Consider the following 27759-nt stretch of genomic DNA (forward strand, 5'->3'; position numbering starts at 1 on the left):
TGCCTGGAGTAGGCATGGCAAGGGTCATCTCATTGAGGATCATTTGTTTTGTCCAATTCTACCACTATTCTGCTGCTTGAGTCAAAGGCAATATTGTTCTCCTCCTTGCCATTGCCCAAAGCCTATAATATTTATGTTTACTATTGTCATATGTGAACAACATATTAGTCGTGAAATGTACGATGTAAAATATAATTTTCTCCTATATAGTTTTTAATGAGCAAGGGAAAGGGGTGAAAACGGGTCGGATTAACTCCGATCCGACCTGATTCGGATAGAAAATTTCTATCCGATTCGGATACAGATAGAGTTTTTTTAAAAATTCGGATACAGGTCGGAAATATTTTTTGGATTCGGATACATATATCGGATATCCGTTTACCCGCATTTTTTTTTAAATAATTTATAGTTTTTAATTTGCTTATTTAAATATTAAATATTAATATTGTTACTAATAATACGTTATATATTATTTATAGAGATTAATTTCTCTAATTTTATGTATTTGACGTACAAAAAATTTATTTGTTGTAAAACTCTTAATATTTTTTTACCAAAAAAATTAAAGTAAATAAGAGGGTCTTATATGAAAATGTTCTATAATTCATGGTCCAGATGTAATTAACCCTTTCTAATATTGGTCGAGTATCCACTTCGGATGTCTCAGCTTTGGCTCCTTATTAATCTTTCCCCAACTCCACGGCTCTCCTCTTTCTCCCTCGCGCGCTTCTTCTTCACTCGGGTTCCTTAACATGCCCACCTCCACCCACAGAAACCATTGCACTTTCCCATGCTTAAACTGAAACTGCCCAACCATCTCCACACCTCTCTGCGTTCCAACTATGTTTCCCTCAGCCTTGCACGCTCACTGTTCGATGAAATGCCCCAAAGACGCAACCTTTCTTGTCATCATCGGTTCTATAGGACGCCTGGTTGCGGATTTGATCCCAAACTGTTCAATTTCCATCCTTCCTTTCTTGATCCTTACAGCAAGACGAAGTCGAGCATGATAAGCCTTGATCGGAGGACTGCTCTTTACCTCCTTAGCTCCTGTGTCAGACTAAATGATATGCTGATGGGAAAACAAGTTCATTGTCTTCTTGTAAAATCTGGGTACTTGTCCGATGCTTACATATGTAGCTCTCTTGTCAGTGCATACTCGAAGTGTGAGTTCGCTAAGGAAGCTCGCAGGGTGTTTGACGAAATATCTTTTAGAGATTTGGTGTTGTGGAATGTGATGGTATCGGGCTATGCTTTGAATGGTCTTGGAAATGAAGCTTTTGATGTATTCATGTTAATGAGGTTTGATGGATTTATTGGTGATGGGTTTACCTTTAGTAGCTTGCTTAGTGCTTGTAGTTCCTTAGAGTCTTGTAAGTTAGGAAGGCTGACTCATGGTATTGTTATAAAGTTGGGTCTTGATGTTGATTTAGTTGTTAGTAGTGCGCTAGTTAATATGTATGCCAAATGTGGTGAGATTAAAGATGCCCGTGAGGTTTTTGATTCAGTGGGATCTCAGAATGTTGTCTCTTGGAACGCTATGATTGTCGGTTATGGGCAATTTGGTGAAGGAAAAGAGGCTATGATGCTTCTTTACCAGATGCTTGGAACCAGCTTGAAACCTGATGAGTTAACACTTGCTAGTGTTATTAGTTCTTGTGCCAATATGGCGGCTACCAATGAGGCTACTCAAGTCCACAATCATGTCATAAAAAATGGTTTTCAATCTTTTACATCAATAGGCAATGCTCTTATTAGGGTATATGCCAAGATTGGATTAATTAGTGATGCTGTGAAATCCTTCTATTCAATTTCTGGGCCTGATCTAGTTACATGGTCGACGATAGTTTCATCTTATGCTTATCATGGCCTTGCCAAGGATGCTATAACTATGTTTGAGAAAATGTTGCAAGAAGGCATAAGACCAGATGGAGTTGCCTTTCTAGGGGTTCTCTCTGCTTGTAGTCATGCTGGACTGGTGGAAGCAGGGTTAAAATATTTTGTTTCTATGAGTAAGGACTACTTAATTGAACCAAACTCACAACATTATGCTTGTTTGGTTGATTTACTAGGGAGAGCTGGTCGGCTTGATGACGCCTATGATGTCCTTGTGAATATGTGTGTTGAATCTGATGCAAATGTTCTTGGAGCTTTTATTGGCGCATGCAAGGTCCATCGTAACACTAAGTTGGCAATGTGGGCTGCAAATAGGCTTTTCAAATTAGAACCACATAAGCCTGTGAATTTTCTGCTCATGTCTAATGCTTTTGCAGCTGTAGGATTTTGGGAAGATGTTGCAATGGTAAGAAGAATGATGAGGACTAGGTCTGGCAACAAGGTGCCTGGTTGTAGTTGGATAGAGATTTGTGGTACAGTTCATGCGTTCGTATCTAATGATAAGTCATATCCACAAACTTCAGATATGTATATAATGTTAAAACTGCTCATTACATCAATGGGGGAATCTGAAATCATATACCCAGATGATGATTTAGCATTAAGTAAAAACAGATTTGATTATGTAAATTGATTTCCTGGCGGGGACATCTAATGGTTGCAACCCAGTATGACTATTGTCAAGTGTAGACAATCTTCTGTGTGACTTCTTGGTCTTCTCTACTAGACCAGTTTTGGTGCTCATCTCCAAGGTAGGAACTCATAGATGGCTTGATTTTTTGATGTTCTTTAAAGTTTTGCTATGCAAACTGATTATGTGCTCAGTTCTCCCTTTTATTGTAGACTATCATAAATTTCTGTGTTAACAATGCAACTGCATTAAATTATCGTTTTTCTCTTTCTCCATCAAAAGGTGCATTGCTTCTGTTGGAATCCTGAGAATTGTGTCTGACTGGTAACAACTAACTAGTACGACCGTAGCATTATTTTTCTTTTTTACTTTGGAGCATTGTTTCTGTTGAAGTCCAGAAATTTATGACTTTCTTGTTGTTTCCATGTCATGCTTAAATAGGGTTCTCATCTATGAACATGCCAAGCTGAAAAATATACCAAGCTTATATTATATTATTATGTCGTGCTGTTCAGATTATCTGTTCTGAACAAATTGTTTTGCAAATGCTTGATAAAACACTTTTCATTTGATTAAATTCAGGTGATTATTTTAGGCTTGAAATAATTCTATTTTGGAAACTGCTTTTGTAACTGACTTACAGAGAGATATTGCTTTTTCTGTTTTGTTTCAGTTCACGTTCATGAAGACTCACAATAGTTCTTGCAATGCTTTCTCCTATTGATTGAAGAATAGCAGGAACAGGTCAGTCTCATGTCTCAACTTCAGTACTGCAGCTAAATCAATATTATTGATCTTGTTTTAAGCTCACGAGACTTGGAGTGAGGTTAATTAATTTTTTCAGATTATTTCTTTGCACTCACTAAAAGGCAAGCCCCAAAATTTCTCACTGAATCATATAGAGGCCTGCTAATTTTCGTATGGCTAGTACATTCTCCTTTCGTACTCTTTGCTGATACAAGTTAAAGGAACATCCCTTTTATTCTGACAATTTAAAATGTAAGTTTTCTGATTGTATTTATTTTTTCCTACTTCCAGAGATATACCGTAGGAAGAGGTTTGTTTGACTGTAGTTTATTATAGTTACTACTATCAGATGGGTAAAAGAATTAAGGGTATCAATTCCATTTGAGAATGTATTGGACATTATTTTTGTTTATTTGTGGATGCCTTTTTTTTCTCTCCATTTATATGCATTATGTAGAGAAATCCAAATACAATTATTTCTCTACGGGAGGCTAAAACTTTCTGCAGTAATAGGATCAACATCACTGTTAGCCATGCAACTAACTGTCCAATTAAATTACACATAAATCAAACGCAACTGCATTATAGAACAAATAATAGTCTAAAGCATCTTCAAGTCTCAAGTTGGTTGGGGATTTAATGCATTATTTGTATATATATATATATATATATATATATATATATATATATATATATATATATATATATATTCTTTGTCATTTTGATATAGAGGACTAAAATAGGCTCTCCTCAATTGAACTACTTGTCCTAGAAAAACATGTTGGATGGTCTAAGATTTCCAACTATTGCTATCTGCTATTCTGAAGAAAAGTAGCACCTTCTGCTAAGCTATTAGGCATTAGCCCCCTAATATCAAATTATCAACCTGTAATCTACTTTATATTGAGCCTTATTATCCAATGAATAAAGCTATCCATCTTTAAGAGGGCTCTCATTTCAACCAGATATATCTATAGTAATGTTGGCTTGGTTGGTTCTGGAAAACTTTACTCCGGGTATGTCAAAATCTGCCCTTTTGAAGGATGGCTTTATGAAGGAAAACACAAACTTAGTGCCTGGAGAAGTGGGCTACTTAGTTAGCTTTATATAACCTACTTCTCAGGAAACATGATGTGCAAGGTGCAAATATCTTCCTACTACAGAACACAAAGCAAAGATCAGAGCAACTACTCAGTGACCATGTTAGGAATTAGGATAGGGCAGATGAGCCAGAAGATGAGATTTGAAGATTCTTTGAGAGGATGGCACAACGATCAGAGTAGTGGAAATTAAAGCACAAGTCATTATTTGGTTAGTAGTTTGTCAGAATAAGATTCTGTCCAGATAAGTGGATAACAGGATATGTGCTCATTCACTCGGCACCAGAACAGAAATTATAGATGGGAACTGAAAGGGGTTGGCGAGATTCATCTCTGAGAACCTAAAAATCTTGTAACTGCACCATGTGAACTGACAAAGTACTTAAGCTTCTCAAAAAGCTTAAGTTGTGATGTAGGTAATAGATTACATTAAGTGTTGTTGTATGTCAAATAAAACATTTTTGTCTTTCACAACACGCATGCCTTGTTCTCTATATTCGAGATGGCAGCCTTTACATTCTGCCAGCACTTCCATTAACATTGCTAGTGGATAATGGTATATCAGTGCTGGTCATGAGTAGATCAATCTGGTATTTACTTTCTAAAGTAAGCGCAGATAAATCACTGTCATTTTTCCTTCCATTAACTGCCTATATGCTGCTATAAACCGTATATATATTTTTTTATCTTTTTGCAAGAAAGTTCTTCATAATCATTACCAAGATATGATTTCATTTTGAAGTAACTGCCTTTTAGCGTCGCTCCTCTTCTGTTTCTAGTAGTTTTGTACAGGGGAATTCAGCTAGTTTTAGCTTACAAACTATATTCTTTTCTTTATGTTCCTTTGTTTATGAGTCTGTTTTAGTCTTTTAGATAATACCCTTCTGCACCAAGTCTACTTTTGAAGTGTCACAAAGGTGATAGTAACGAAAAATTACTCTAAAGGCAAAAAAAAAAGAAAGGAAATGTAAACTGTCTGTTACAATGTTACATTGCTAAAAAATTGTTGTTCTCCAGGTGCTGGCGACCAATGCCGATGGTTATGTGAACTTGATTAGAACTGTTATTTATCCTATGCCAACAAAGAGGCCATGCATGCAAGTATTATCGTTCTGTAACTAATGATGGGCTTTATCATAAGGATTTCTCCTGATCAACGTTTCTTAGTATGTGGGCTATTAGGTGATCAACCTTTTGGAAATATTATTGAAATAGTCATCAAATCCATCCTACTGATCATGGTGATTGGTGAATGCAAGAGCCTCAAATGGAGAGCTAATGGTGGGTTACTCGTCAATATACCTCTATTTCTGGTAAGAATGATGTCCTCTTCTTTCAACGTATATACTAGTAAATTTTATTTGTTGGCGTTTGCTCTCTCTATGACAATGACTGATAACATTGTTTGAAAGAGATTAAGATAGCATATATCAATGAGCTGTGTGATTAAGATGATCTATAGCCCAGTTTAGTTCAAGACACAACTACGTTTACGTGCTTAATTTATTGATTGAAAACCTGAGAGCTGCTTACATCTCTTTGGACATTTTAACAGGTGATAGAAGAAGATCCAACACAGAAACAGGATCTACTGTCTACCGAACATTTCAGCCTTATGCTTCTATATGTAAAAAGAAAAAAACAAAAGAAAATTCTGAAACATTTTAACAGGTGAGTTCATAAGAAGACCCCACTTTGGTCAAAAGACGCTTTACATCTCTTTCGAGATTTTAATAGGTGATAGAAGATCCAACACTTTAAAAAAAAAAAAAAAGAAGGCCAAGGGAGCAGAGAAGATCTCCAATAGTACAAAGTAAATCTTTGTGAATCAAGGTTGGAGACCTGGTGTTATTTTTCTAGGGCCCTCCACAAAAGACAAAGTGGAGTTTAGGGTTAAATTTAGGGCCACTAATTCTTTAATGGAGATGCCGTCCTCTTACGGTCTTCGTTTGTCTGAACTGCACACTGCCCAACAACCAACCAGACTGACCATAGCACGTCCTGTCCACTGTCCACTGTCCACTGTCCACTGTCCACTGCCTCTTTTTTTAAAAAGAAAAAATTTTACGAACTTCGAGGACTAGAAAGAAAAAAGATGTCCTTGCTCTAATTATTTTAGAGGTCAAAAGTAGTGAGCCCAGATGCTTTTCCGTTTGGACTCTTCCTACTTGCCTCACATCCTTCCACGTCCAAGCACGTTAGGGTTTGTCTTTCAACTATGCTGCAGCTGTATATTATATATTGTAAATTGGACCCAGCAATTAGGAAAATTTGAGATTAGACTTAGGCTTCCAATATGATAAAAGAAAGGTTTGTCTTCTCTAGTCTTCCTCTTTGGTTTTATGCTTACATCCACTTTTAGTGATACAGCTCCTAGAGATCAATACACACACAACTCCCCCCTCCCTAACCTAGGAGTGGAGTGTTTTCAATCTTCTGGCAGTGTGAATGAAGCCCACAATGACCTGCATCTCATCCGGTTGCTTTTGCAATTGGACGAGAGTAAATGAGATTGATCACATGTGAGAGGTGTTTTGTCTTGTTGGAAATTTTGTTAAGGAATTTACGGCTGGGATGTTAGTTGGAATAATTAAATATATGGGTGGGTGGGGTACCTGAGAGATGAAGTGGTGCTGCACACCCTGCAGGAGTTGCTCCTTTGAGGGGTTGGGGTTAATGCTTACCTGAATCATTTGATCATTTTCTATTAGATACTAGCTTTGCAAAAATAAATAATGAATTGTTTACATGGTTCAGATATGAGAACGCCAAAGGATCCAAAGATAGAGAGGACAAAGAAACATACGAGATTGAAATGCCTCCAGTATCTCCACAAAGTGGCTGTCCCAAGTTTTGCCAAGTTGACTCTCTGGTTCAAGATTTAAAGTGTGTTAGCACAAATTCTTGATGCAGACATTGGGAATGGAGTCTTTCTTATCAACAGGAAATGCCTCTAGCTCTATGCAATAACAAAGTAGTAATTTTTCTGTGACATAGTTCTGGATCCTCCAAGGACTATGTTAGTGATATTATCATCCACTAACAATAAGACATAAGATTTGGCGATGTATTGTTATTACCAATTGCGGCTTGAAGGCATACGAGTGAACATCTTTGCGGCTGCTACGGCTGCTGCACTTTGCAGAGGATGTCCATGGTCTTGTGTGCCTAACCCTTGGCTTTGTTGGTTTCTGGTAGTCTATGCTAGCTGTTGAAAATAGAATATACAGATACGATTAGCAGGTTATATAAATGCATTATTTTTGGGAAGTAAATTACTATCTTACAATAATCAATGTCTTTTTCTCCCATGTCGGAGCTGCTGCAAAAGGAGTTATCCCAGTCAAAATCATCGTCGACTTCATTACCAGTTGGAGGTTCTAACACGCTCAAAGCATTCCTCTGCAGCTTCACCTCTACCCCATTCTTAAGGACCTGCAGCCCAACAACTATGTTATGAGATTTAATTGTGGTAGAAAAGAGTTTTTTTTTACAGTTTGTGGTAAAATTTTTGTTATAACGACGACACTAAATCACACTATAATCACAAATCAAGATGATACTCAGAAAAGCTTAGAGCCTAGATCTGTGGGTGCATTCCAATGTCTTTTAATTAGATCCTTAGAACCAATACTCTTGTTATAGCAACCTCATAAATTAATCTCAGCTGCATGCAATTAATGCATCCGTTTTTATCTTTTTCTACCTAAATTAGTGCACAATATCTTTTGAGGAAAACATGTAACAAAGCTTTAAAACAACCAGCAACCAGCAAAATCTTCCTCTCCTAACTATAGTTGTAAATGCATTAAAGAGAACTTTTAATATGGCTTGAGTTCATGAAATTAATATTGCCATTAATCCTTGGAAAAAATAATTTAATTATATGGATTCTGCTACTATTTAGCATATAGAGATGTTAATATCTAAACAGGTATCTATGGACATGGTTGAATGTATCTTGATAATTGTGCGAAATTAGAAGATAAGCATTCAGAGATGAGATGATAGAATTTTTTATTTTTACCAGCCAATGCCAGCCACCAAGACCAACAGCCTTCTTCACAACACCTTGCAGCCCAACAAGAACAGACTTTGTTCTGTTGTTACCAGTGACAATAACTTTAGTGTGCCTGGGAAGCACTGAGAGCTCCTCATCTCCACTTTCTTCTCGAGAAGGCGATAGAACCCGAGAGGAACAAATTTCAGCTTCCATCATTGCATGTTACATCTGCCACCTGATTTCACCAATTCAAAGTGCACCAAAACTTTCATCAATATAACCATTCCAACTCATCTTGAAATCCAATCGTCAGATATCAAATTTAGCATCAAAAGCTCTTTAGAATTGAACAGGAAAACCCATGAAAAGAGCTCTTGATCATAGAAGCTAAGTCATGTCAAATTGGGAAGCTTATCATCTAAATTCCAAAAGATGAAGGGTCCCATGCTCAAAATAATAGCTAGGTGCCTAGATCAGTATAGGAAAGCTAAGAATAGACATGGGAGTTGCTAGAAATCGACCTCTGTGATGGGACTTGATCGAAAACGTAATCAAATCTTCAATGGTATAGGTTGACATAGCACAACTAGCTAAAATATGAAAATTACAACACTTCAAGGACCCACCCACCTAATAAAAAATATTGGACTGAGTACATTATAAGTGCACCTATGCCAACCTATGTGACAGTGATCCAAAACGCACAGAAGCTCTATACTTCCTTCAGTCTAGTTCTTGTGGTTAAATTAATTTATATCTGCCTCTAGAATCAATTAGAGTGTAGTCTTGAGCTGGTTCAGAAAATGGAGAGATACAAAACTTTGTCATTTTTTGACGGATCTAAAAATTATAATTTAAGAACCTCAAGTAAACGTCATGAAGCAAGTGCAATTCACCGCATGCAACTATAAAAACAGCAACTCGGTTGCAAATCTTTTACTAAACGTTGCATTAAAGCAATATATATGCAATCTTTAAGCTCTATCCGAGCTCAAAGCTAGAACTGGTAACTAAACAAGCTAAAATTAAGCTCTCAACTTTTAGCTTCTTGCTCAAAAATATAAGAAAAGTTGAAAATAAGGTCAAATCAAACCAATGCAGCAAAAGAAGGCAGGAGAAATCAAAGACACAAATCGAAGCTGCGGGTTTCAAAATTCCTCACCTGAATCCTCCGATCCAAGCATGCAGAGAACTGGATCAGTGGAAAGCTCGATAAAATGCAGCAGTTTCGAGCCGCCGGATTGCGACGAGTCGATCTCCAAGCTCGAATTCGCCGGAGGAGGGATAGATCTGGAGGAATAACAGCGTCGGATAGGGTTTATTCGACGAATTCTTCGGATAGATAAATAGATAGGGGGGAGAGAGAGAGAGAGAGAGAGAGAGAGAGAGAGAGAGAGAGAGAGAGAGAGGGGGGGAGAGAGAGCTCCACTAATGGAGACAACGGGCAAGAGAGTAAACGGAGTGGGGACCTGCTTTAACGTACGGTTTCACTCTATCGCATCGAGATTGATGAAGCCGGCTTCGGCTTACTGGCTCGGCTCACTAGGGGAGCCGTATTTGGACGCCTCCCGTACGTAGCACGTGCGGTGGCACGTGGGAATGATAGGGACCTCTCCCCCCAGTCGTTTTCTCTTCTATAAGTAATTTATTAACCCTATATTTAATAAATGCTTTAAATTATATTTTATAATTTTGAGATTAAACAGTAGTCATTTTAAATTGCTTCGCTCTTTACTTATGGACGGTCCGTTTCCGTCAAGATTAGCGATCACCAGCCGTCCACGTCTCGTGCGTGCTTCATTGGAATCTCGAGGCACATCGGGGTGAGTCACGTGCTCCGTCCCTGCCTCCCCCCCTCTCGAGTTTAGCCCAGCTCAAGCCGAGCCCGAAGCTTACAACGACAGCGACACGTGCTCCCATCCAGCTGTCAAGACCAGTCCCACTGAAAAGCGACCCGGGTAGACATGCCTCTAACGAGGAAACTACCACTCGCTATGGGTTAACTCCTTCTGGGTGCAAAAGTGGGTTTCTCCAATCCCTGTCTATTTTGTCTTGGCGCAAAAATACTATGAGCCGGAGTTTAAGTCCGCGTTCTGGGGGCTCTGAAGTCCGCTTGGCGGAAGAGATAGCTACAAGCACTACAATGCCACGTGCAGTTTATTTCCTTTTTCAAATAATTTAAATAAGGTAAATTTTTAATTACCCCCTTTGGTTATACTAAAATCATACTGCTCCTATAACATCAATTTACAATTTACATCCTGAATTATTATTTTTTTCTTCTTAAATAAGGATATACCCTTAAAAAAAGATGTCATTTATTCATATAGAACCTTCTTCTTCTTCTTCTTCTTCTTCTTCTTCTTCTTCCTTATAAAAGTGCCTAAAAAGAATAGACACAATCAATGACATCTAGGATTAATATCTGGGCCTCTTTCTTGCCTACAAAAATGCTCATATGAAAGCCCATTGGGCTTCACAAATGGTGGCCATATAAGGCCCTATATATATATGAGAAATAATAGTTATTATTTAAATAGTCAGTAATCTCAATATCTTACGTGGCAATATATATAATTTAATTTATATCTCATTTTCTCTGTACTAATACTTACGATTTAGCTTAATTTCATACAATATTTAGTGTACTTTCAATTTAAGTATTTAAACTCTATGTAGTTTTAATTAAAGTGAAATTATTATTTTTAATCATATTAATTTAAATGAGAGTGGAATTTAAAGATTCACATTACAGATAAAATTATAAAGAATTAAATTTTAGACGGTAAAGATATCTTTATTTATCATATTTTTATAATTTAAAATTTGATTGATATTATTTTAAATATATTAAAAAATTATTTAATTCACTATAATTTTATTTAAAATTAATATTTTACTATTTAAAATAAAAATCCTCGTATTTATGCATGTACCATCTTAAAATGGATATAAAAATATGGTTTTTAATTTAGTTTTGTTCTTCTACTTTACCTAGAAAGTAGTATAAAGGCGTCCCATCATCTCATGGGCTCTTCATTAATGGCAATAATGGCGAGGGGGGCCTACATCCATCTCCTGGTCTTGTGTCGTGTCCATTGCTCTGCACCTAATAAATGCATCAATGGACTTTTGAAAATTCTGCTTTGCATCACTCCTTGCACCATTGCCCATTGCCCATTGCCCATTTCCCATTGCCCATTGCCCATTGCCCATTGCCCAAGCCATTGAGCTTTACTGCTGCAATGTACATGAATCTGGAACTCAATGAGAAGGACAAACAAATTTAGAGAGATTTTCTAATCATATAACTTTGTAGTAAATAATGTGGTCGGGTACTGAACGAGCTATCTGTCTTTTACTCTTTGGTATCATGCAGGAATCCAAAGATTTAATATTAGTGGAACAAAAGATCAATCTTCCTTGATAGTAATTTAAGCTTCGAGTCATTGTGCTGTTGAGCTTCTTATTTAAACTAACACACACCGCTGAGCTATTAAACTGAGCAGAATCGAGTCGCTAAGCTAACCCATTAACACTTAAACAATTTGCTTACAATAAATTTATTTGAAGGTGAATTGTGGGTACCATCCCAACTTCTTAGATGAGCTATCTATCTCGATTCATCGGAATTTCATATTATATGGTATAACCTAAATTATGAAACGGATATTGACTAAAGAACTCTTGGTATAGATGGTTTTACGAAAATTGTCGTGATGACTCTAGTCTACCTTCAGATGCATAGAATAAACCTACTCGATATCATTATAGTAAGTTTTTAGATAACTCTAGCAAAGTTAGAAAACAATATTACGATAACTCTATGTGGTCATATGTTGCTTGTTCTATAACCCTACCTCACATATCTAAATTCTTTTAGCATTATTGTCACGATATGTTCATCCTAATTAAGACATATCATCAAAAAATATAATAAGCACATAAGCTAAGAGATAAGAGCACAACAAATATTATGCATGTCATAATATATTTATATTATTATAATATGTATAAAATCATGCTAAAAGTCTACATTATACTTAGATACAGAAAATTCACTTTCCAGAAAGAGATATTCCTTGTATAATAATAAATCAAACAAGTAATAAATATAATTAAACATAAGCATCATATCTATCTAGCTAGTTGTTTAGAATACGCGTTACTGCTATTAATTTAGGTAGGTATGTATAAGATTCTTAACTTTACTAATGATGACAGTTAAAAGATAAATAAAGACTTTAATAATAATATCGAATATTTCAATTAGTATTATATATATATATATATAAATGTGACTAAATAAGTGGAAAACTAATTTAATATTTAATTTTAATATTTTGGGATGGGCGACAAGATTGCCCTTACCCAAAATACCCTCAAGTTGGGCCTAAATTCCCAAACACCCCATTCCTAAGCTTTTCTACTTTTGGTGGGAAAAAGTCTTCATTTTTAATAACTTTTCTACTTTTGGCGTTTGGTAGTAAATAATTATTAAATATGTTACTTTCTTACCTATCAAAAAATAGATTTAATTTCTCTTTTTAATATATTTTTTAAAAAAAAAGATTATATTTTATTAAACTTCACTTTCTAGCCATCAAATGCATCATCCTATTTCAGTTTCAATCCAAGTATTTGAGTCAAATTAGTAGGCGTTTAAAATTTAAATGACCCAGTTAGTGATGACATTCGAATAAAGAGATCATACTTTATTTTTTATAAGCTCCTAACTAAAAAGATCAGGATAAATCTAATTTTACATTATTATTTAAAAATTAATAAGGATATTTTTATTATTTTATAATAATAGAGATCTGCATCAAATTAAGAGTAGTTAACCAAATAGTCCATCATTTAAGCTTAGTACTAAAAAAAAAATTCTATTTGCCATCTTATTGTTCTTAAAAAATGTCTATCTCATCTAAAAATAGTTTCCTATTACCGATAGGAATGAGAAAAGAGTGCAGGATTAAAAATAAAAAGATTACTTTACATATATACCCCTCTAAAATTCTTTATTTGTATGCCTACTCTTTGAAATTTTATATTTGTGTATATCCTTTAAATCAATAGTTTTTGCATAGATACTATTTGATACGATTCGATCCATATTGGCTCCACGTGGGATATTGGGTTTATGGGAACGAGCCTATTTATCTAGTTGAGTAAATAGAATCAATAAAATCTATTTTTATCAGGGTGCGTTTGAACGTAAAAACTGTGTTCAAACGGGGCCATTCGAACGCCTATGTCACGTTCGCATCGACAGAGAACGAAATTGGCGCGTTCGAACGTAAACGGGCACGTTTGAACGCCTGCATCATATTCGCATTGATAAAGAACGGAATTGGCACGTTCGAATGCAATTGGGCGCGTTCGAACGCACCACGGCGAAAGTATGGGTTAAGTTAGAGATGTTAGGGTTGTTTGGGGTATTTTTATGTTAATTATGGAGTCCTTAGGGTAAGCATCTATATATGTGGAGAAAATCCTAATTGAGATTTTTTTTTATCTGGATTGAAATTGGCTTTAGTCTCATCTTCTTCTTTCTTAACTCTAGCGCCCTCTCCCACCTCATTCCTTCCACTGCCCAAGTCTTTCGTCGACATCTTCCAGTCTCTAACCTCCTTCTTCCACAACAACTTCTCCCCATTCACACCAAGAACTAATCATAGTATCCATCTAGCTATTGAAGGGCTATCAAGTTAGGATCTAAGTTTCGGAATCGTTGCAGATCGGATTAGACCAGTTCGTAACATCATTCAAATTAATTTTAACAAATATTGCTTTAAATTTATTATTAAAGACGATTTATTTACAACTGCCGTATAAAATATTTAATATTTTATGTACAACTTATACATCAATTTTATTATTTAAGCATTGAGAATTTTACATATAAACCGCTGAATTGTTCGTCAAAATAAATCTCTAATTGAAATAAATTTTATTGGTGGACCATTCTGATAATAATAAGTTTTGCAGGGCCATTTTTGTCAAAATCTCAAAATTAATGGCTAAAAGAGTCTATTCCCCCACTTCCCGACAGTTGCGGACTTTATAACGGCGCCCTAGACGCTTACAATCGTTACGACACGTGTCAGTTAATTTCCTCACCTACTCTTCCGGTAGGTACACAAAATCCAAGGTTGGAGCCTAATCTCCATGTTTATGGAAAATTCGAAAATACCCCTACCCTACTCATAGAAGCTACTTACCCGTTTACTGTCATTATTAGCAGCAGGGGATTGGCTGCTCGGTGGTATTGTCGTTATATTATGGATGAACAGGGGGGGTTTTCTATGGTTGTGCTTCGGCTACTCGCCAAATCGCAGCGCCCCCGAGATTTAAATGGGGTTATAATTTATTTTCTAACCGTGAGATCCTTCGATCGATGTGAGTCTTTTTGGCTCTAGGGTTTCGAAGATCACGGGGAAAGCTGCGATTTGGTGCTTCGGGGCATCGGATTCGTGACAGATTCCATCGAGTTCGGCGACGTGAAGACGCTTCCTCGTGTCACCTTGCACCGAAGACTCTACTTGAGCTCGATTCCTTGATGGATTTGGATCTGGGAGCTCAGGTCTGTTTATGGCCATTTGATCTCAAATTTGTAGAAATGTGCAGGTTTTCAAGTTGCTTTTAGCTTTGGATTGACTTTTTTCACCTAATTCCTTCCAAGTAGATCTTAAAATGCATTGATCTGAGGACTCTGGTGCAGTCAATTTGCGAAATGTTAGCTCTTTCTGGGTTTCTTTGATCGTGGAACAAAGATGGATCTGGAAAATGGCAGCTTTGAGAGCTGTGTGAAGCACCCATCTCAGTTCTTCACTGGCTTCTGTTCTTCTTGCTTAGTGGAAAGGTTATCTACTGTTGGTTCTGCCGAACCGAGCTCGAGCCAAGTAAGGGAATCTCAGAGCGAGATAGTAGAGGTTTCGGTTGAATCTCCTGAGGCGGAGAAGAAGCCTTGTGAAGCCAGATTGAGAAAGACCCTCCTTTTGTTGTTCCAACTGGATGATGGTGATAATGTTGTGAAGGAGGATGTTAGGGATGGCACTAAAGATGTCGACCTAGTAGATGCGTGTGAGTCTAATGGTGTTAATTGCTCTAAAGATGCGCATCTTGAGGTCAATATTGATCAGCGCACTGGAGCTTCCAGGAACGATGTCGATGCTGCTGGAAATGGTAATTGCGCCGCTCATGTTGTGGACCAACTCAGTACCTTGGGAGATCAGAAATTGAAGGGCAAAGGTGTGTCATTTTGGTTGAGTTCGATACTGCCAAAGAAAGGACTGAAATGGAAGACAAGAAATGATTCCAAGAAGAACCATTCACGGAACAGGAGCTTTGCAGATGAACTGGGAAATGAGAAGTTTGAGAGAAAGCCTAGCTTCCGGTATTCTTGCGAGTGGATGGTGTGCCGTGAGTCAAGCAGCAGCTCGTGGGATCTACCTAGACACTCATGGGATGGTTCAGTTTTGAGCAAAGCACTAGCATGTTCATTTGCTTGTAATGAAGAAGAGCGAGATGGACTTAGAAGGATAAAAAGAAGTTTACCTGCTGATGCCATGGGTAGAAGCCTTAATCCTTCTGTCGAAAACATGGACGTTGCCAAAGCTCACGGTGATCCCTTGGAATGTGGGAGACCCTTGTCATCTGAAGGCAGTAGTTCAGGGAACCTTTTCAGAGAGAGGGCTCATGATCAATCCAACTCGGAGGTATCTGTTTCAGGTAGCAGTAGGAAAAGATCGCAAAGATGGAGCAAGGTGTTGGATTGGAGTATAACTAGTCCTCTCAGGGTATTTACCAAGAAACGTGGGCAAATGCTAGAGAGGTCTCTGTCTGAATCTTGGAAGGATCACCGAAAGGATAAAAGTGTAGAAACCATAGGTGCTGACAATGGAATGCAACTTAATGGAAATGGCCTCAGCTGTGCCAGAGCAAACCATTCTGTACAGAAGAACACAAGTTCTGCTAATGGTGATATTCAGAATGTTAGGCCTGATTGGCGAAAGAAGAGGGAGTATGGACTTGGTCGGAGTCGTAGTGTACACTATTGTTCTCCTGGGAGAGTAGATAGTGGACTACTACGCTTCTATCTGACTCCATTGAGAAGCAGCAGAAGAAGTACAAACAAGAGTAGGAGGAAAAATTCACGCTTATTTTCCAGAGGAATATTTGGATTATACTAATTGACGAATTGACTATGTGATAAAAAGGATGCCTGCGACCAAGAACACCCTCTTCCATGATGCATCAGCTTTTCACAAGTTACTGCCAAGCCCACTGTTTTCTGTGGTTGGATCGTTGAAGTGCTGTTTCCAATTCCAGATGGAGAAAACTTGCACCATAGTATGTATAACTTGGTTGCAGTATACATGGTAAATACATATATGTTTTTTATTCTCCACAGTTGCTAGCTAATATACAGTGTTCAAATTGAACTGTGCAGAGTTTTAGGATTATATAATTATTTTGACAGATAATAATGGGAAAATGTCTGTCAAAGTTAACTATTTGCTCCTTGGTAATTCTAATTTTATAGTTTTTTGTTTGGATCTGTTAGTTACCATTATCCCGACTTGCTTGACTAAGGATGTTTGAATTTGATCTGACAAGCTGCACTATAATCACTTTTCTCAGAAATCAAATACTACAGCTGATTCATCTGTAACATTGCTGATATTCTGGAGGACCTTGCCTCTAAACAGAAAACTGATGTAGACTGAGATGTCAGTTCATCCTTTTATTGTGTACAATCTATAGGTTTATCAAAATCAAATTTCTGGAGGGCCTTTTTTTTTTATTCTGTATTTAATACTCTTATTGGTTGAATCAAAGACTAATTGTTCAATTCAAGTGTATATTGGTGAAGGCATTAATTCATACTATTAGAGTTCTTCTTTTCTTACTTCTCCTTTCCTGTTGTAGTTGATCAGTTCTGGCATTCCTATGATTAAAAGTCTAAAACCAAGAAATTCTATGTGAAATCTGTGATCATGTAATCTTTTGCATGCTTACATTAGTTACATATATACGCATAGGGTACAAGTTTTTCATTCTTCTTACATTTACCTGGATGTATTGTGGTTCTTAAATTCCATTTTGTCAAATATGTGCTTCTCTTCCAAACCTGATAGCGTTAAATAAGAATGTACTGCATCCTTTCCCTTGCTTACTAGGCATAACTTGAATGTACTACTTCTTCTTTGCTATGATATGTTAAGCCCTAAACATAAATCCTTAATAAATTGGTATTTCATAAGTGATCTTAACTCATATGTATCAATTAATATCTTATTACTTGGAATATCTTTTTTGATGCTAAAATAAATAAATAATATTTTCTGATTTTCACCTCCTAATTAGACTTTCTTTGGTGTAGCTTTAGGTTGATGTTACTTCTTCACCATATTCCCTCAAAAAGGATATCAGTACATTTATGGTGGCTTTATTTGAGCAATTTTTCTTCTGCACAATTTTATCTTCAATTTTTAGAACAGTTAAACAATAAAGGTGGGTGGGTCAAGAAATCAAGTTAGAATACTGGACTATCATGGTTATGGATGATAGTTGATAAACAATGGTAATGCAACTGCTTTAATAAGGTGTAATCACATTAAGTGATTCATCCAAAATTCGGAAGCTAAAGAAGAGCAATGTCGGTCTTCTTGGGAATACGTTTTCTTGCAGAAGACCAGACTAATGTTACTGATAGACAATCTTGTGTCATAATGACCATAAGTGCATTAGCATTATATTTGGAAATTGCATGGCATGGTTATGTATTCACTGTCATAAATATTAAGTGAATTACATAAATTTAATTTAGATACATATCAGTGCTTGGTACCCCTAGTAGTGGAGCAAAGTTATTCGGTTTTGTGCAAAAGTTTTGAAAGAAGGAGAAGTCATCCATTCTATCCATCAAGATAATCGATGCGATATCTAGCCATTTTATTAATGATATATAAGCTTCTCTTGATTATCTGATTTTTCACTTTTAAAGGCTTGTATTTGAGAGAACGCTAAATTATTGAGGTTTGATGTTATGATTTTGAATATACTGATGGAGTCTTTGTGGACAGTGAATGTTTTTCCTTAGATTTGTCATGTTTTATCCTACCTTCACTATTATTGATTTGGCCTCCATCTCCCGCTTTTTTCCCTGTTCAATTTAGTTATACAATTGTACCCATTATATCCTGTAAACCATGAAACATTGTTTGTGGCTGCATATGTGCATGCAGTCCCACAACTGATATGACTTATTCTAAGCCTCATAGTAACCATCTTTCAGCTCCAAACCTATCATCTCATATGAATATCTTCTCTTCCATTGCTATACTTTTCTTGTTTTCTCCATCAGAGAAGATGGCATTACATTGCTTGTCATAAACTGTTGCATATTATGCATTACAAGCTAACAGAAGCATATCCCCAGATTGCTGAAGTAATGCTTTGTAACTGAGCTGTTGTTGATCATTTTCAATTCGACAAGTGGAACTTATCCTTCTAAAGAAGGTCCAGTTCATCCTATGTAACTGTATTTCCTTTCACTTGTTGTGGAGTCTGCACACTTATATATGCCAAGTTATTTTATGTATTTCCTCCATAGCAGTTAAACAACTTTGCAGAGCTCAGAACTTCAGTACGATCATTAGTTGGATTTCCAACTCTTGTGTAAAGCAAGTAAGTTGCAATATTTCAAGAAGACAGTAGAAACCATGAAGAATATATATTGCAATTTCATTCCAACTCAATGGTTTCTACTCTCTTCTGAGTTGTAAACAAGTACTGCAAGATTTACTGGTATCAAGGAAACCAATTGAAGGAGGTGAATGTTTTAAGGTTTATCCACAAGAACAACTCTTAAAATGGGTGATACCTCAAAGTATAACATGTCAATGTTGATATTGAGTGATTAGTGTGAAGAGATTCTTTTGTTTGTTTGTTTTCTTTTCAGACAAAGTGAAGAACATTATATAGTTTCAAAAACTATTTCATCCTTATATTGTTTGGTCGAAGTGAGTTCGGTGAGCTCAGGATGAGCTTAGCTTTATAGGTCACCCAATTCTATTTTTTTTAAAAAAATAAATATAAAATTATTTAAATAACACCCAATATTTTTATTATTTTCGTGTTAACATCTCGGGATTCTTTAATGAGAAACCTAATTTTTCCCAATAATTTCTATATAACACCCTACTATTACTTTTATTTACTACCATTAATCTAGTCTATGGTTTATGTAGTTCTATTAATTAAATTATTCGTATACCTTTGAAAATTGACCCCTATCCCACTAAATCAAAAACAATTTTCTGGATCTAATCATTCAATCCTATCCCATTCAAAGAGTAATTTAGATTTTTTTTTTGATAAAATAATTTAGATATTTTAGAAATCGGTCCCTATGTTGCATTTAGAATTGGTTGGGTTTAGATATGAAAGATTAAGAAAGAATATAGACGGATGTCAATCAGTGAAAATATAGGGTGTTATTTGAAACTTTCCATAGAAGAAACTCAAATCCCTAATCGAGCCAGCTTCGTCTTCAACCTCTCCAACTCTCTCCTCCAAACCTACACCGCGGTGGCAAGCGGCGGCAGGCTTTGATGGCGGTGGCGATTGGCGACTCGGCAGCGGGTACGCTCTCTCTCACTCCCACTCGCATTCTCGCTTCCTCCCTCTCTCGCTCCCATCTTCTTCTCTCTCTCTCTCACTCACTTCCACGGCCACCGCCTCCATTTCCTCTCTCACACTCTCCCTCTCCTCTGCAAACCTACTGTCGCCACCTCCACCTCTCTCTACACACACTGCACAATAACTGTAATAATATTAGATTAGCAACTGTGCATCACTGTAGAATGCAACTACTGCTATGCTAAATTGCTTAATTTTTCAGCAATTTATTAGTTTACTGCTATGCTAAATTCTATATTACTATATTAGTATATATTATATATCACGTATAATTATTTCAGAGATGAGCTCTTTGGGCTATTATTAATGGGTGCCGGTGCATCTCTGAGGCAGTTTGAATCACAGGGTTACAGGGCCCTCTTCTATGCTTCAGGTGGAACTTAGGCTACTTTGTCGTTCTGTCCTTGGAAGAAAGAGACTTCTCTCGTCCTGTGCGTCCTCCTTACAGTTATTGGATGAACAACTATCAGATTCGAATCCCAATGTCCAAATAGAAGCTTCTTGTACTGGTAGAAGCCCGACCCTCTTCCCACTGGTTGCTTCTGTGGTTCATACTCTAAATTGGAGTTCCATAAGAGGACTTGAATTTTCTGAGGCGGTAAACAAATATGGCTTCTCTCACTCCTTGGAGTCCTTTGCAATGCTCATTGGAATCTTTTCATCAGCCAGAATGCATCGTGAGGCCAGGTGGTTGCTTAAATGTCTCATTGATTACAACAAGAATGTGGGCCTCTGTTTGTTTAAGCTGCTTGCTATGTTGGTGCAGCTCTCCGGTGGTGCTCTTAGCTTTTTACAAGCCTATGGAGGCGTCATCCAGGTTTTGTCAGAGTCGCTGATGCTTGATTCTGCAGTCGAATCCTATTTGGAAGCTAAGCGGATCGGATTGCAAATTGGTGCTCCCTTGTGTAATTTATTGCTCAAATATTTGGTTGAGCATAATGAGGTGGGGCTTGCTAAGATTTTGTTTCATGAGATGAAAGCTTCTGGTCCATTGCCCAATATCTATACGTACACAATTTTGATAGATCTGTATAGCAAAGGAAGCATTTTTTGTGTAGATGATGCAAATGGTATCCTCAGGGAAATGGAAGAGAATGGGATGAAACCTAATTCTGTGACTTATCATGCATATATCCGTGGGCTTTGTGGTGCCGGGATTACAGAATATGCATGGAAGTTTCTTCAGGATTTGAGGTGTAGAGACCTGGAGTACAATAATTACTGTTTCAATGCTGTAATTCTTGGTTTTTGCCGTGAAGGTGAGTTGCGGAAGGCTTTAACGGTTTTCGAGGAAATGAATACTTGTGGATTGACACCGGATGTGCATAGCTATAGCATTTTGATTGATGGGTTCTGCAAGAAAGGGGATGTCTTGAAAGGCTATAATCTGCTTGTCACAATGGTGAACAGTGGAATAATGCCGACAATTGTTAGTTATAGCTCACTCTTGCATGGTTTGTGCATGAGAGGGGAGATAGACACTGCATTGAATTTGTTCCATGAGCTGAGTAACCAAGGTTATGAGCATGATTTAGTCGCCTATAGCATTCTTATTGATGGATACTGCCGTCATGGGGACATAGATGGTGCTTGTAAACTCTGGCAGGAGATGATTCAAAGGGACTTGACTCCTGATGCTTTTAGCTATACAAGCATCATATATGGTTATTGTAGAATGGGATGCTTGAGCGAAGCTTTGCAGCACTTCAACCTCATGCTTAGTGATGGCGTGGTTCCCAGTATTGTTACCTGCACTGTGATCATTGATGGGTTCTGCAAGAAAGGACTAGTGCAAGAAGCCTTCAGTTTTTTGAATGAAATGTTTGACTGGGGAATCATTCCGAACATGTTTATGTATAAGGTAATCATCGACGCAACATGCAAAAAGCAGAAGTTGGGAAGGGCATGGGAGGTTTTTGGAACAATGACAAAAAGAGGGTTTGTCTCAGATGTAGTTGTCTACACTATGCTTATTGATGCTTTTGCTAAAATGTCTGACCTCAAGGAAGCTTGCAGATTATTTTCAAGAATGTCAAGAGAAGCAATAATGCCCAACATCTTCACATACACGAGTCTTATCAATGGTTTTTGCAAGAATGGGAGGCTGCCTGAAGCTTCAAATTTATTTGAGGAGATGATTGGAAAGGGTTTAGTACCTGATAGAGTTGTGTATACTTCGATAATTTCTGGATATTGCAGGTGTGGAGATATGAAGAAAGCTGTGGAGTTGTTTAACAAAATGGTGCAATGTGGTTTACTGCCAGATGTTACTACCTTCACCTGTCTAATTGATGGATATAGCAAGTTACTTCTTATGGATATGGCAGTCTCACTGATTGATGAGATGATAAAAATGGGGCTTGCACCTAATGCAGTTACTTATACTTCTATCATTACTGGATATCGGAAAATGGGTAACTGGGATAAAGCATATGAAATGTATAATATCATGCTAAAGCAAGGAATTCTACCTGATACACTTACTTATTTGTCCCTAGGGATTGAGTGCAGTGCAGGGTAGGTGACAGCAGAAGAATGATACATTATGACTACACATAACAATACTTGCTCGAATTCCTTTCAACCTGATTTACTCATGGTATGTTCAAAGTCCATCATAGTATTATATAGCTAATACTATCTCAGAAACTGCAGATTAGTATGATATGCTATGCTGCTTCTCTTTCCACAGAACTTACATGAAAAAAAAATTATGCTTTGTCACATGTCTCATTGGAAAAGTTCAAAAGGAAAACAAGTATAAATTACTTATATTATATAGATATACAAATAGAATGCCCTAGAAAGTTCACGGATCTCTTTTAACATTGGACTGTTCCCATTGTTCCAACAACTTATATTTTTTCTAACTTTTTTCTACTATTAGCCACTGTACCTGCATAGTTTATTCTAAGAAAGGCATGGTATGTGATTAAGGCCACAACATTAGGATCAGCAATTTTGAGAAAATGCTTTCTCAAGTGATAAAGAGGCAGCGCAGTCTCTGTTGCGCATAGAGTTTGTTTGACATTCATGGATGTTTAAGACCTCTTGGTTTGTCCTATGACATAGCATTTTTTTATTCTTCTAATCTTGGTATTGCTTGGGCTGCTTGTAGTTCATAAGGATATCTAGATTCGTTGAAAGTGAAATGGCCTACTCTAAAGCACATTTGCATGCCTGACACCAAAAACTAGATGGCTGATGGCCTTTGGTTTCTTATTTTAGTGAGACATGCTAGAACGTAACACATAATTTTCACCTGATTGCCCAAGAATTAGGTTACAATAGGTTCTTTTAGCTTATATTTATCAAGAAGTTCATTTCGATTTCTTTACCTTCTTTTTTTAAATACCTTATTGCAGCTGGTACAGAACTGGTAACTCTTGATAAGCACTATGCTGGTTCATCATAACTCATAAGATTATGTTTGGAGTATGCAGTGTTCAGCATCTTTTCTTTACTATGCCAGTGAGTTGTTAGTGGTAATTGATATGTTCTTCGTCTTTTCTGATCTTTGCAGATGAAATAGGAAAGTGTTTATTGTCTTTCTCTTATAGAGAGAAAACAAGCTCATGACACTGTCATCTACTATCTTAAGTCATTATTAACAAGTTTCTGTTGCTGCAGCTGCCATATTAAAATTCTCTTTTTTTGGCATGCATATGTGCAGGATTTTGTACAACTCCTGTGGCGAAGTCTCTGAATCTCTTTTAGCAGTCTTATAATTGTTCCCTGTTTATAAGTTTTGTACAACTCAAGTAGTTGGAGTTTGCATGCAGTTTCTCTTCTAGCTTTTCCTTGGGATGTTCTGTTTCATAATTTCCTCTTATATGCATGATATGCTTTCTTTCTTGAAAGTAAATGCAAATGTAAAAAGTATAGCATCTAGCTTAGAGAGAAATCATATAATCAAGTGAACATCAGCACTGCTGGCAACCCTGAAGTGCGTAAAATATGCACATGTAATGTTTCAGTTTAGGCCAAAACTTCAAACTGGAATAAATTAAGTAATTATATATGTACAAGCCATCCTAGCAGCTAGTGGTACCATATCAATTTTAGTGTCGTTATTTCTTATATATCAGAAACTTGTTTAGAAGTATTTTATGGCACACTAGCACCTCCTTTCCCTTGTAATTCAATTAGTCTAGGGAAGTGCATATATATTAATATCTTCTTAAAGGCCAACTGAATCATGTCTCATCATCCACTACCTCTTAATTTTTTTTCTCATGTATTAGCAGAGGATGATGGGGGCACCATTACTCTTGAAATACCCTACTATATTTCCAACTTTTCCTTAGATATTTAAATGAAGAATGTAGAGGAAGCGTTACCTTTGCCCCCTCCCCTCTTACAAGTTCTAACCAAGTGATTACCTTGTGCTACTTGGTGTCAGTCCATCTCTAGTATAACCTACTGATTGTCTTGGGAGTACGGGTGTAAAAGAGACAAGCTTGAGCGAGCGACTCAGCTTGGCTTGGCTCGATTGCAGAAATTTTCAGCTTGAGTTTGGCTTGGCTCATCTTTAGCTCGACAAGGCTCGAGCTCGACTTAACAGCTTGATGGGCTTATCTAGGCTTAATAGGCTTAATAGGCTTAATGGGCTGAAGGCTGATATAGATTAAATTTTTTTTATTTGAAAGCCAATCAATTAAAAAATATAAATCATAGAAGGTAAAATTAGCTCATAGAAACATATGGTGATACAAATAAATAATTGACATAAAAATTCTAATAATTCATGTGAAGATATATATATATATATATATATATATATATACTAGTCTGCTAAAGGATTGAGATGAGATTGAGCAAGCCAGTGCTGTGCTGGCTTAGCTCGGCTCTATTATACTTTTGAGCCCACGAGCCTCACAAGCTCATGGGCTTTTTTGACAGCCTACTTGTGGAGTTTCTTTTCAAGGTTCTTTCTTTGTGGTGACACTCCATCCTCTGTTTCATGTTGAGTCTGTATGAAGAAGTGACGGATAAAACATTGCATGAAAATGGTCCATCTCTTCATCTTCTCTCATTGCCTAGGTGGATCACATGGAAGAATTTGATATATTTTGAAAATAGACTTACAACATCTGTTGTTTATAACTTTATATGAACAATAAAATGTTCAGACCTTGATTTCGACAGTTTTACACTGTTGTATAGACTAATCTTATCAATATTCCTTGCCAATGTTTTCAGCTTGCTATTACAGAATCATTTTCTTTCATGTCTTAGAGTTATATGGTCTCTCTTTTTCTTTGTTTGGGAAAACTCCCCAAGAAATGCTTATTGCCTCTTTGAACTTGCAAAAGTGAAAATTTGTATGCTTTTCATGTGAATGCTGTCTTTCAAACACAGGACTATTTATATGCATTTGTTTCAGAGGTTTGACAAGATATATATATATATATATATACATTTCCTTGATTTTGAATTATTGTGTATGAATTCTGGACATTTTACTGGTCCATAGGTACACGTTGGACTTTCGCAACTTCACTTTTCAAGTGGTAAATATGTATGCATGCTTTCTGATGTTCTATATATGCAACGGTTTATCTTTCATACAACATGGGGTGTTAAAGATGTCTCACTAAGCAACCAAACCTTTTTGATGCCTTGAGGAGAAAATATGTTGTGTGCAAGTCCTTCATGTAGGAGGAAATCCGCCATGCATCAACTATGTAGACCTCCTTGATTCTACCATGCAGACTGCTTTAGGTTTTTCTAGTTTGATGTCATTTGATTTGATAACTCGATAACTTCTCTTAAATTCTGTGAGAAAAGATTTTCTTGCATATTTAGTTTCTGTCGGAATAATGAGTATCTTATCCTTTGTTCTGATTGTGTTTTTAGGTTTGGTAACAAGGCCTCTCCAAGGCCAGAAGAGATTTCAAAGAATGAGCTAAGATTATGCTGAGAGCTTTATATTGGATGGAGCTACCTGCTCTGGATCTTTTCATCTACTTTGGAGCTTCTCGTTCATCCTTGCCCAAGAAGACAGGTTATAAGCTTAACCATGTAGACACTTTTCCTTTTTGTTACACTTGTGCTTTTCCTTTTCTTTTCTCCAGAACTCAGTATTTCTTTATTTGCTGGAACAATATTCACACTTCTGCTCGTTTTGTTCTTGGCAGTACCTCTGTTCAACTCTAAAAAGGAAGATGCCAATTTTTTTGCTGCCGATATTTGAAGCAGCGTCGTGCTTTAATCTCTCGGGAATGTAAATTGCAGAATTGTACATAGTACTCCTGAGTTCTCTCTTTAAGTTGTAATTTTAAATGTCTATTTTTATTTTCTATATTTCAATAACTTATTTTTTGTGCAGATTTGGAGATCTCGACAAAGAAAAGGGTGCAAAGGATGACTCCTCCACAACCTTAAACTGTCATGACTCACTGAAAAGTGAAATTTGAAGCTCTACTTAATGGTGGGAAAATGTCTGGAATCATTAATATTAATAGATTCCTTTAAGATACAGTCCTGAAGGATCACCTTATAGGAAAGCAAGAGTTATCATCATAGAAACATTTTGCTAGCAATAAGTGAAAGCCTGCAGACAGATTAAAATCTTTCTACGAGTAACGAGATAGTGCTGAAATGCCGAACAAGGTAAAATTTAGCTAAGACATGGTCTTCCTTGCATTTAATAGTGACCCAACTAGCTGACAAGTGACAACCTATTTGGTTATTGCAGTTTTGGCTGATGCAACCAAGGAGTGTCCTCCGAACTTCCTCGCGGGTGTTTGGAAATTTTATGGGAGGGATGACTGGCTTCACAATGCGAGCTGGTCTTCTTTTCTGAGGCACAAATAAACCAAAGAAACTAGAATCTCATTGAAGTTCCAATTGACTCAGTTTGAATGCCCAGGTTTGTTAAGACTACATTCACTACATTTGCATCAAATTATTATTTATATCAAGTATTGTAACCTCAAACTTATACGGTGTTTTTCTGCAGGATATGAGTTCTTTGCACATCAAGTACTTTCTGCAAGCAGTTTCTAGGCCTGCATCTGGTAATATTTCTCGAGGGAAGGGCTGACAACTGGATTTTGTTGCTTTTGTTAGAAAGCTAATACTGACACTACTTTGTTATCCTGGTGGCATGAATCTCTAGAGAATTGCAGTTGGTCTTCTCATAAAAGTATGTCCGAACTATGTACAGCCTGCAGTCATTGATCAAGATATGTCATGATCGATGCGGAGAGCAAATTATTGTTGCCAAAGAAATTTGGATCTTATAGATAGTAAACTCTGGTCTGGCGATAACTACTTGATGAGCAATGTGATGGACTAATGTTATTGAGGACTCATGGCCCATTTATCTGCTTGTAAACAAGTAATTTTTAAACCAAATTACTGGTACAGAGGAAAATAATTACAAATGTACTTCAGACTATTTCCAAAAATTACTATAACTTTGCCACATCAAAGATCACTATCTGATTTAGTGATTCTCAGTGGATTTATCATTATACCAATATGCTGCAAAATCGTTATTTTCTATGCTGTCTAGTGAAGCAAATTTAGATCACTTTTCTAGCAGCAATTTATATATAAATAGTTGTCTTAGAATAAAGATTTTTTTATTGGATAGTTTTTGATATAGTTTAAACAATGTTGTTACTTTGAGAAATACTTTTTCACGTGGCAGAACTTTAGGCAAA

The 27759-nt window shown here is 36.7% G+C and overlaps 4 protein-coding genes across 14 annotated transcripts; 3 read left to right on the forward strand and 1 right to left on the reverse strand.

Annotated features, from left to right (window-relative positions):
* Positions 1-625: 625 nt before the first annotated feature.
* On the forward strand, positions 626-7448 carry LOC140763171 (pentatricopeptide repeat-containing protein At2g46050, mitochondrial). 5 transcript variants are annotated; one of them, XM_073101244.1, is made up of 5 exons: positions 626-2648; positions 3201-3271; positions 5392-5687; positions 5930-6045; positions 7132-7448. In XM_073101244.1, exon 1 carries the CDS (start codon positions 791-793, stop codon positions 2528-2530), a length of 1740 nt encoding a protein of 579 aa, XP_072957345.1. In that variant the 5' UTR covers positions 626-790; the 3' UTR covers positions 2531-2648; positions 3201-3271; positions 5392-5687; positions 5930-6045; positions 7132-7448. The 5 variants fall into 5 exon arrangements, with proteins under 5 accessions (XP_072957345.1, XP_072957347.1, XP_072957346.1 ...); XM_073101246.1 differs by having other exon boundaries at positions 5557-5687; XM_073101245.1 differs by lacking the exon at positions 5930-6045.
* Positions 6636-9730, reverse strand: LOC140763172 (uncharacterized). Its single transcript, XM_073101249.1, has 7 exons — positions 9540-9730; positions 8402-8612; positions 7662-7809; positions 7455-7582; positions 7181-7243; positions 6990-7058; positions 6636-6857 (listed from the first exon to the last, which is right to left on the reverse strand). The coding sequence occupies exons 2-7, from the start codon at positions 8591-8593 to the stop codon at positions 6786-6788; spliced, it is 672 nt and encodes a 223-aa protein (XP_072957350.1). The 5' UTR covers positions 8594-8612; positions 9540-9730; the 3' UTR covers positions 6636-6785.
* A 5011-nt stretch (positions 9731-14741) lies between these two features.
* On the forward strand, positions 14742-17270 carry LOC140764077 (uncharacterized). 2 transcript variants are annotated; one of them, XM_073102540.1, is made up of 2 exons: positions 14742-14963; positions 15102-17270. In XM_073102540.1, exon 2 carries the CDS (start codon positions 15154-15156, stop codon positions 16570-16572), a length of 1419 nt encoding a protein of 472 aa, XP_072958641.1. In that variant the 5' UTR covers positions 14742-14963; positions 15102-15153; the 3' UTR covers positions 16573-17270. The 2 variants fall into 2 exon arrangements, with proteins under 2 accessions (XP_072958641.1, XP_072958640.1); XM_073102539.1 differs by having other exon boundaries at positions 14743-14963; positions 15066-17269.
* Positions 17271-19901: 2631 nt separating this feature from the next.
* Positions 19902-27598, forward strand: LOC140762995 (uncharacterized). 6 transcript variants are annotated; one of them, XM_073101005.1, is made up of 8 exons: positions 19902-20029; positions 20368-22685; positions 25946-26093; positions 26227-26327; positions 26418-26701; positions 26787-26960; positions 27051-27108; positions 27210-27598. In XM_073101005.1, exon 2 carries the CDS (start codon positions 20451-20453, stop codon positions 22605-22607), a length of 2157 nt encoding a protein of 718 aa, XP_072957106.1. In that variant the 5' UTR covers positions 19902-20029; positions 20368-20450; the 3' UTR covers positions 22608-22685; positions 25946-26093; positions 26227-26327; positions 26418-26701; positions 26787-26960; positions 27051-27108; positions 27210-27598. The 6 variants fall into 6 exon arrangements, with proteins under 6 accessions (XP_072957106.1, XP_072957107.1, XP_072957104.1 ...); XM_073101006.1 differs by having other exon boundaries at positions 20368-22500; positions 22585-22685; positions 27051-27598; XM_073101003.1 differs by having other exon boundaries at positions 26227-26334; positions 27051-27598.
* Positions 27599-27759: the final 161 nt, after the last annotated feature.

This window comes from Typha angustifolia, chromosome 7 (assembly GCF_048772165.1).
Source record: "Typha angustifolia cultivar Huaian chromosome 7, ASM4877216v1, whole genome shotgun sequence".
Classification (NCBI taxonomy): domain Eukaryota; kingdom Viridiplantae; phylum Streptophyta; class Magnoliopsida; order Poales; family Typhaceae; genus Typha; species Typha angustifolia.

Excerpts from the sequence above, each read along its gene's own strand:
- LOC140763172 (XM_073101249.1), bottom strand. The coding sequence starts at position 8,593 with ATGATGGAAGCTGAAATTTGTTCCTCTCGGGTTCTATCGCCTTCTCGA. Across the intron at positions 7,810-8,401 it reads TTGGTGGCTGGCATTGGCTG|GTCCTTAAGAATGGGGTAGA; the intron begins GTAAAAATAAAA and ends GTTGGGCTGCAG. Across the intron at positions 6,858-6,989 it reads AGCACCACTTCATCTCTCAG|CAACCGGATGAGATGCAGGT; the intron begins GTACCCCACCCA and ends CAATTGCAAAAG.
- LOC140762995 (XM_073101003.1), top strand. The coding sequence starts at position 20,451 with ATGCTTCAGGTGGAACTTAGGCTACTTTGTCGTTCTGTCCTTGGAAGA.
- LOC140763171 (XM_073101244.1), top strand. The coding sequence starts at position 791 with ATGCTTAAACTGAAACTGCCCAACCATCTCCACACCTCTCTGCGTTCC.
- LOC140764077 (XM_073102540.1), top strand. The coding sequence starts at position 15,154 with ATGGATCTGGAAAATGGCAGCTTTGAGAGCTGTGTGAAGCACCCATCT.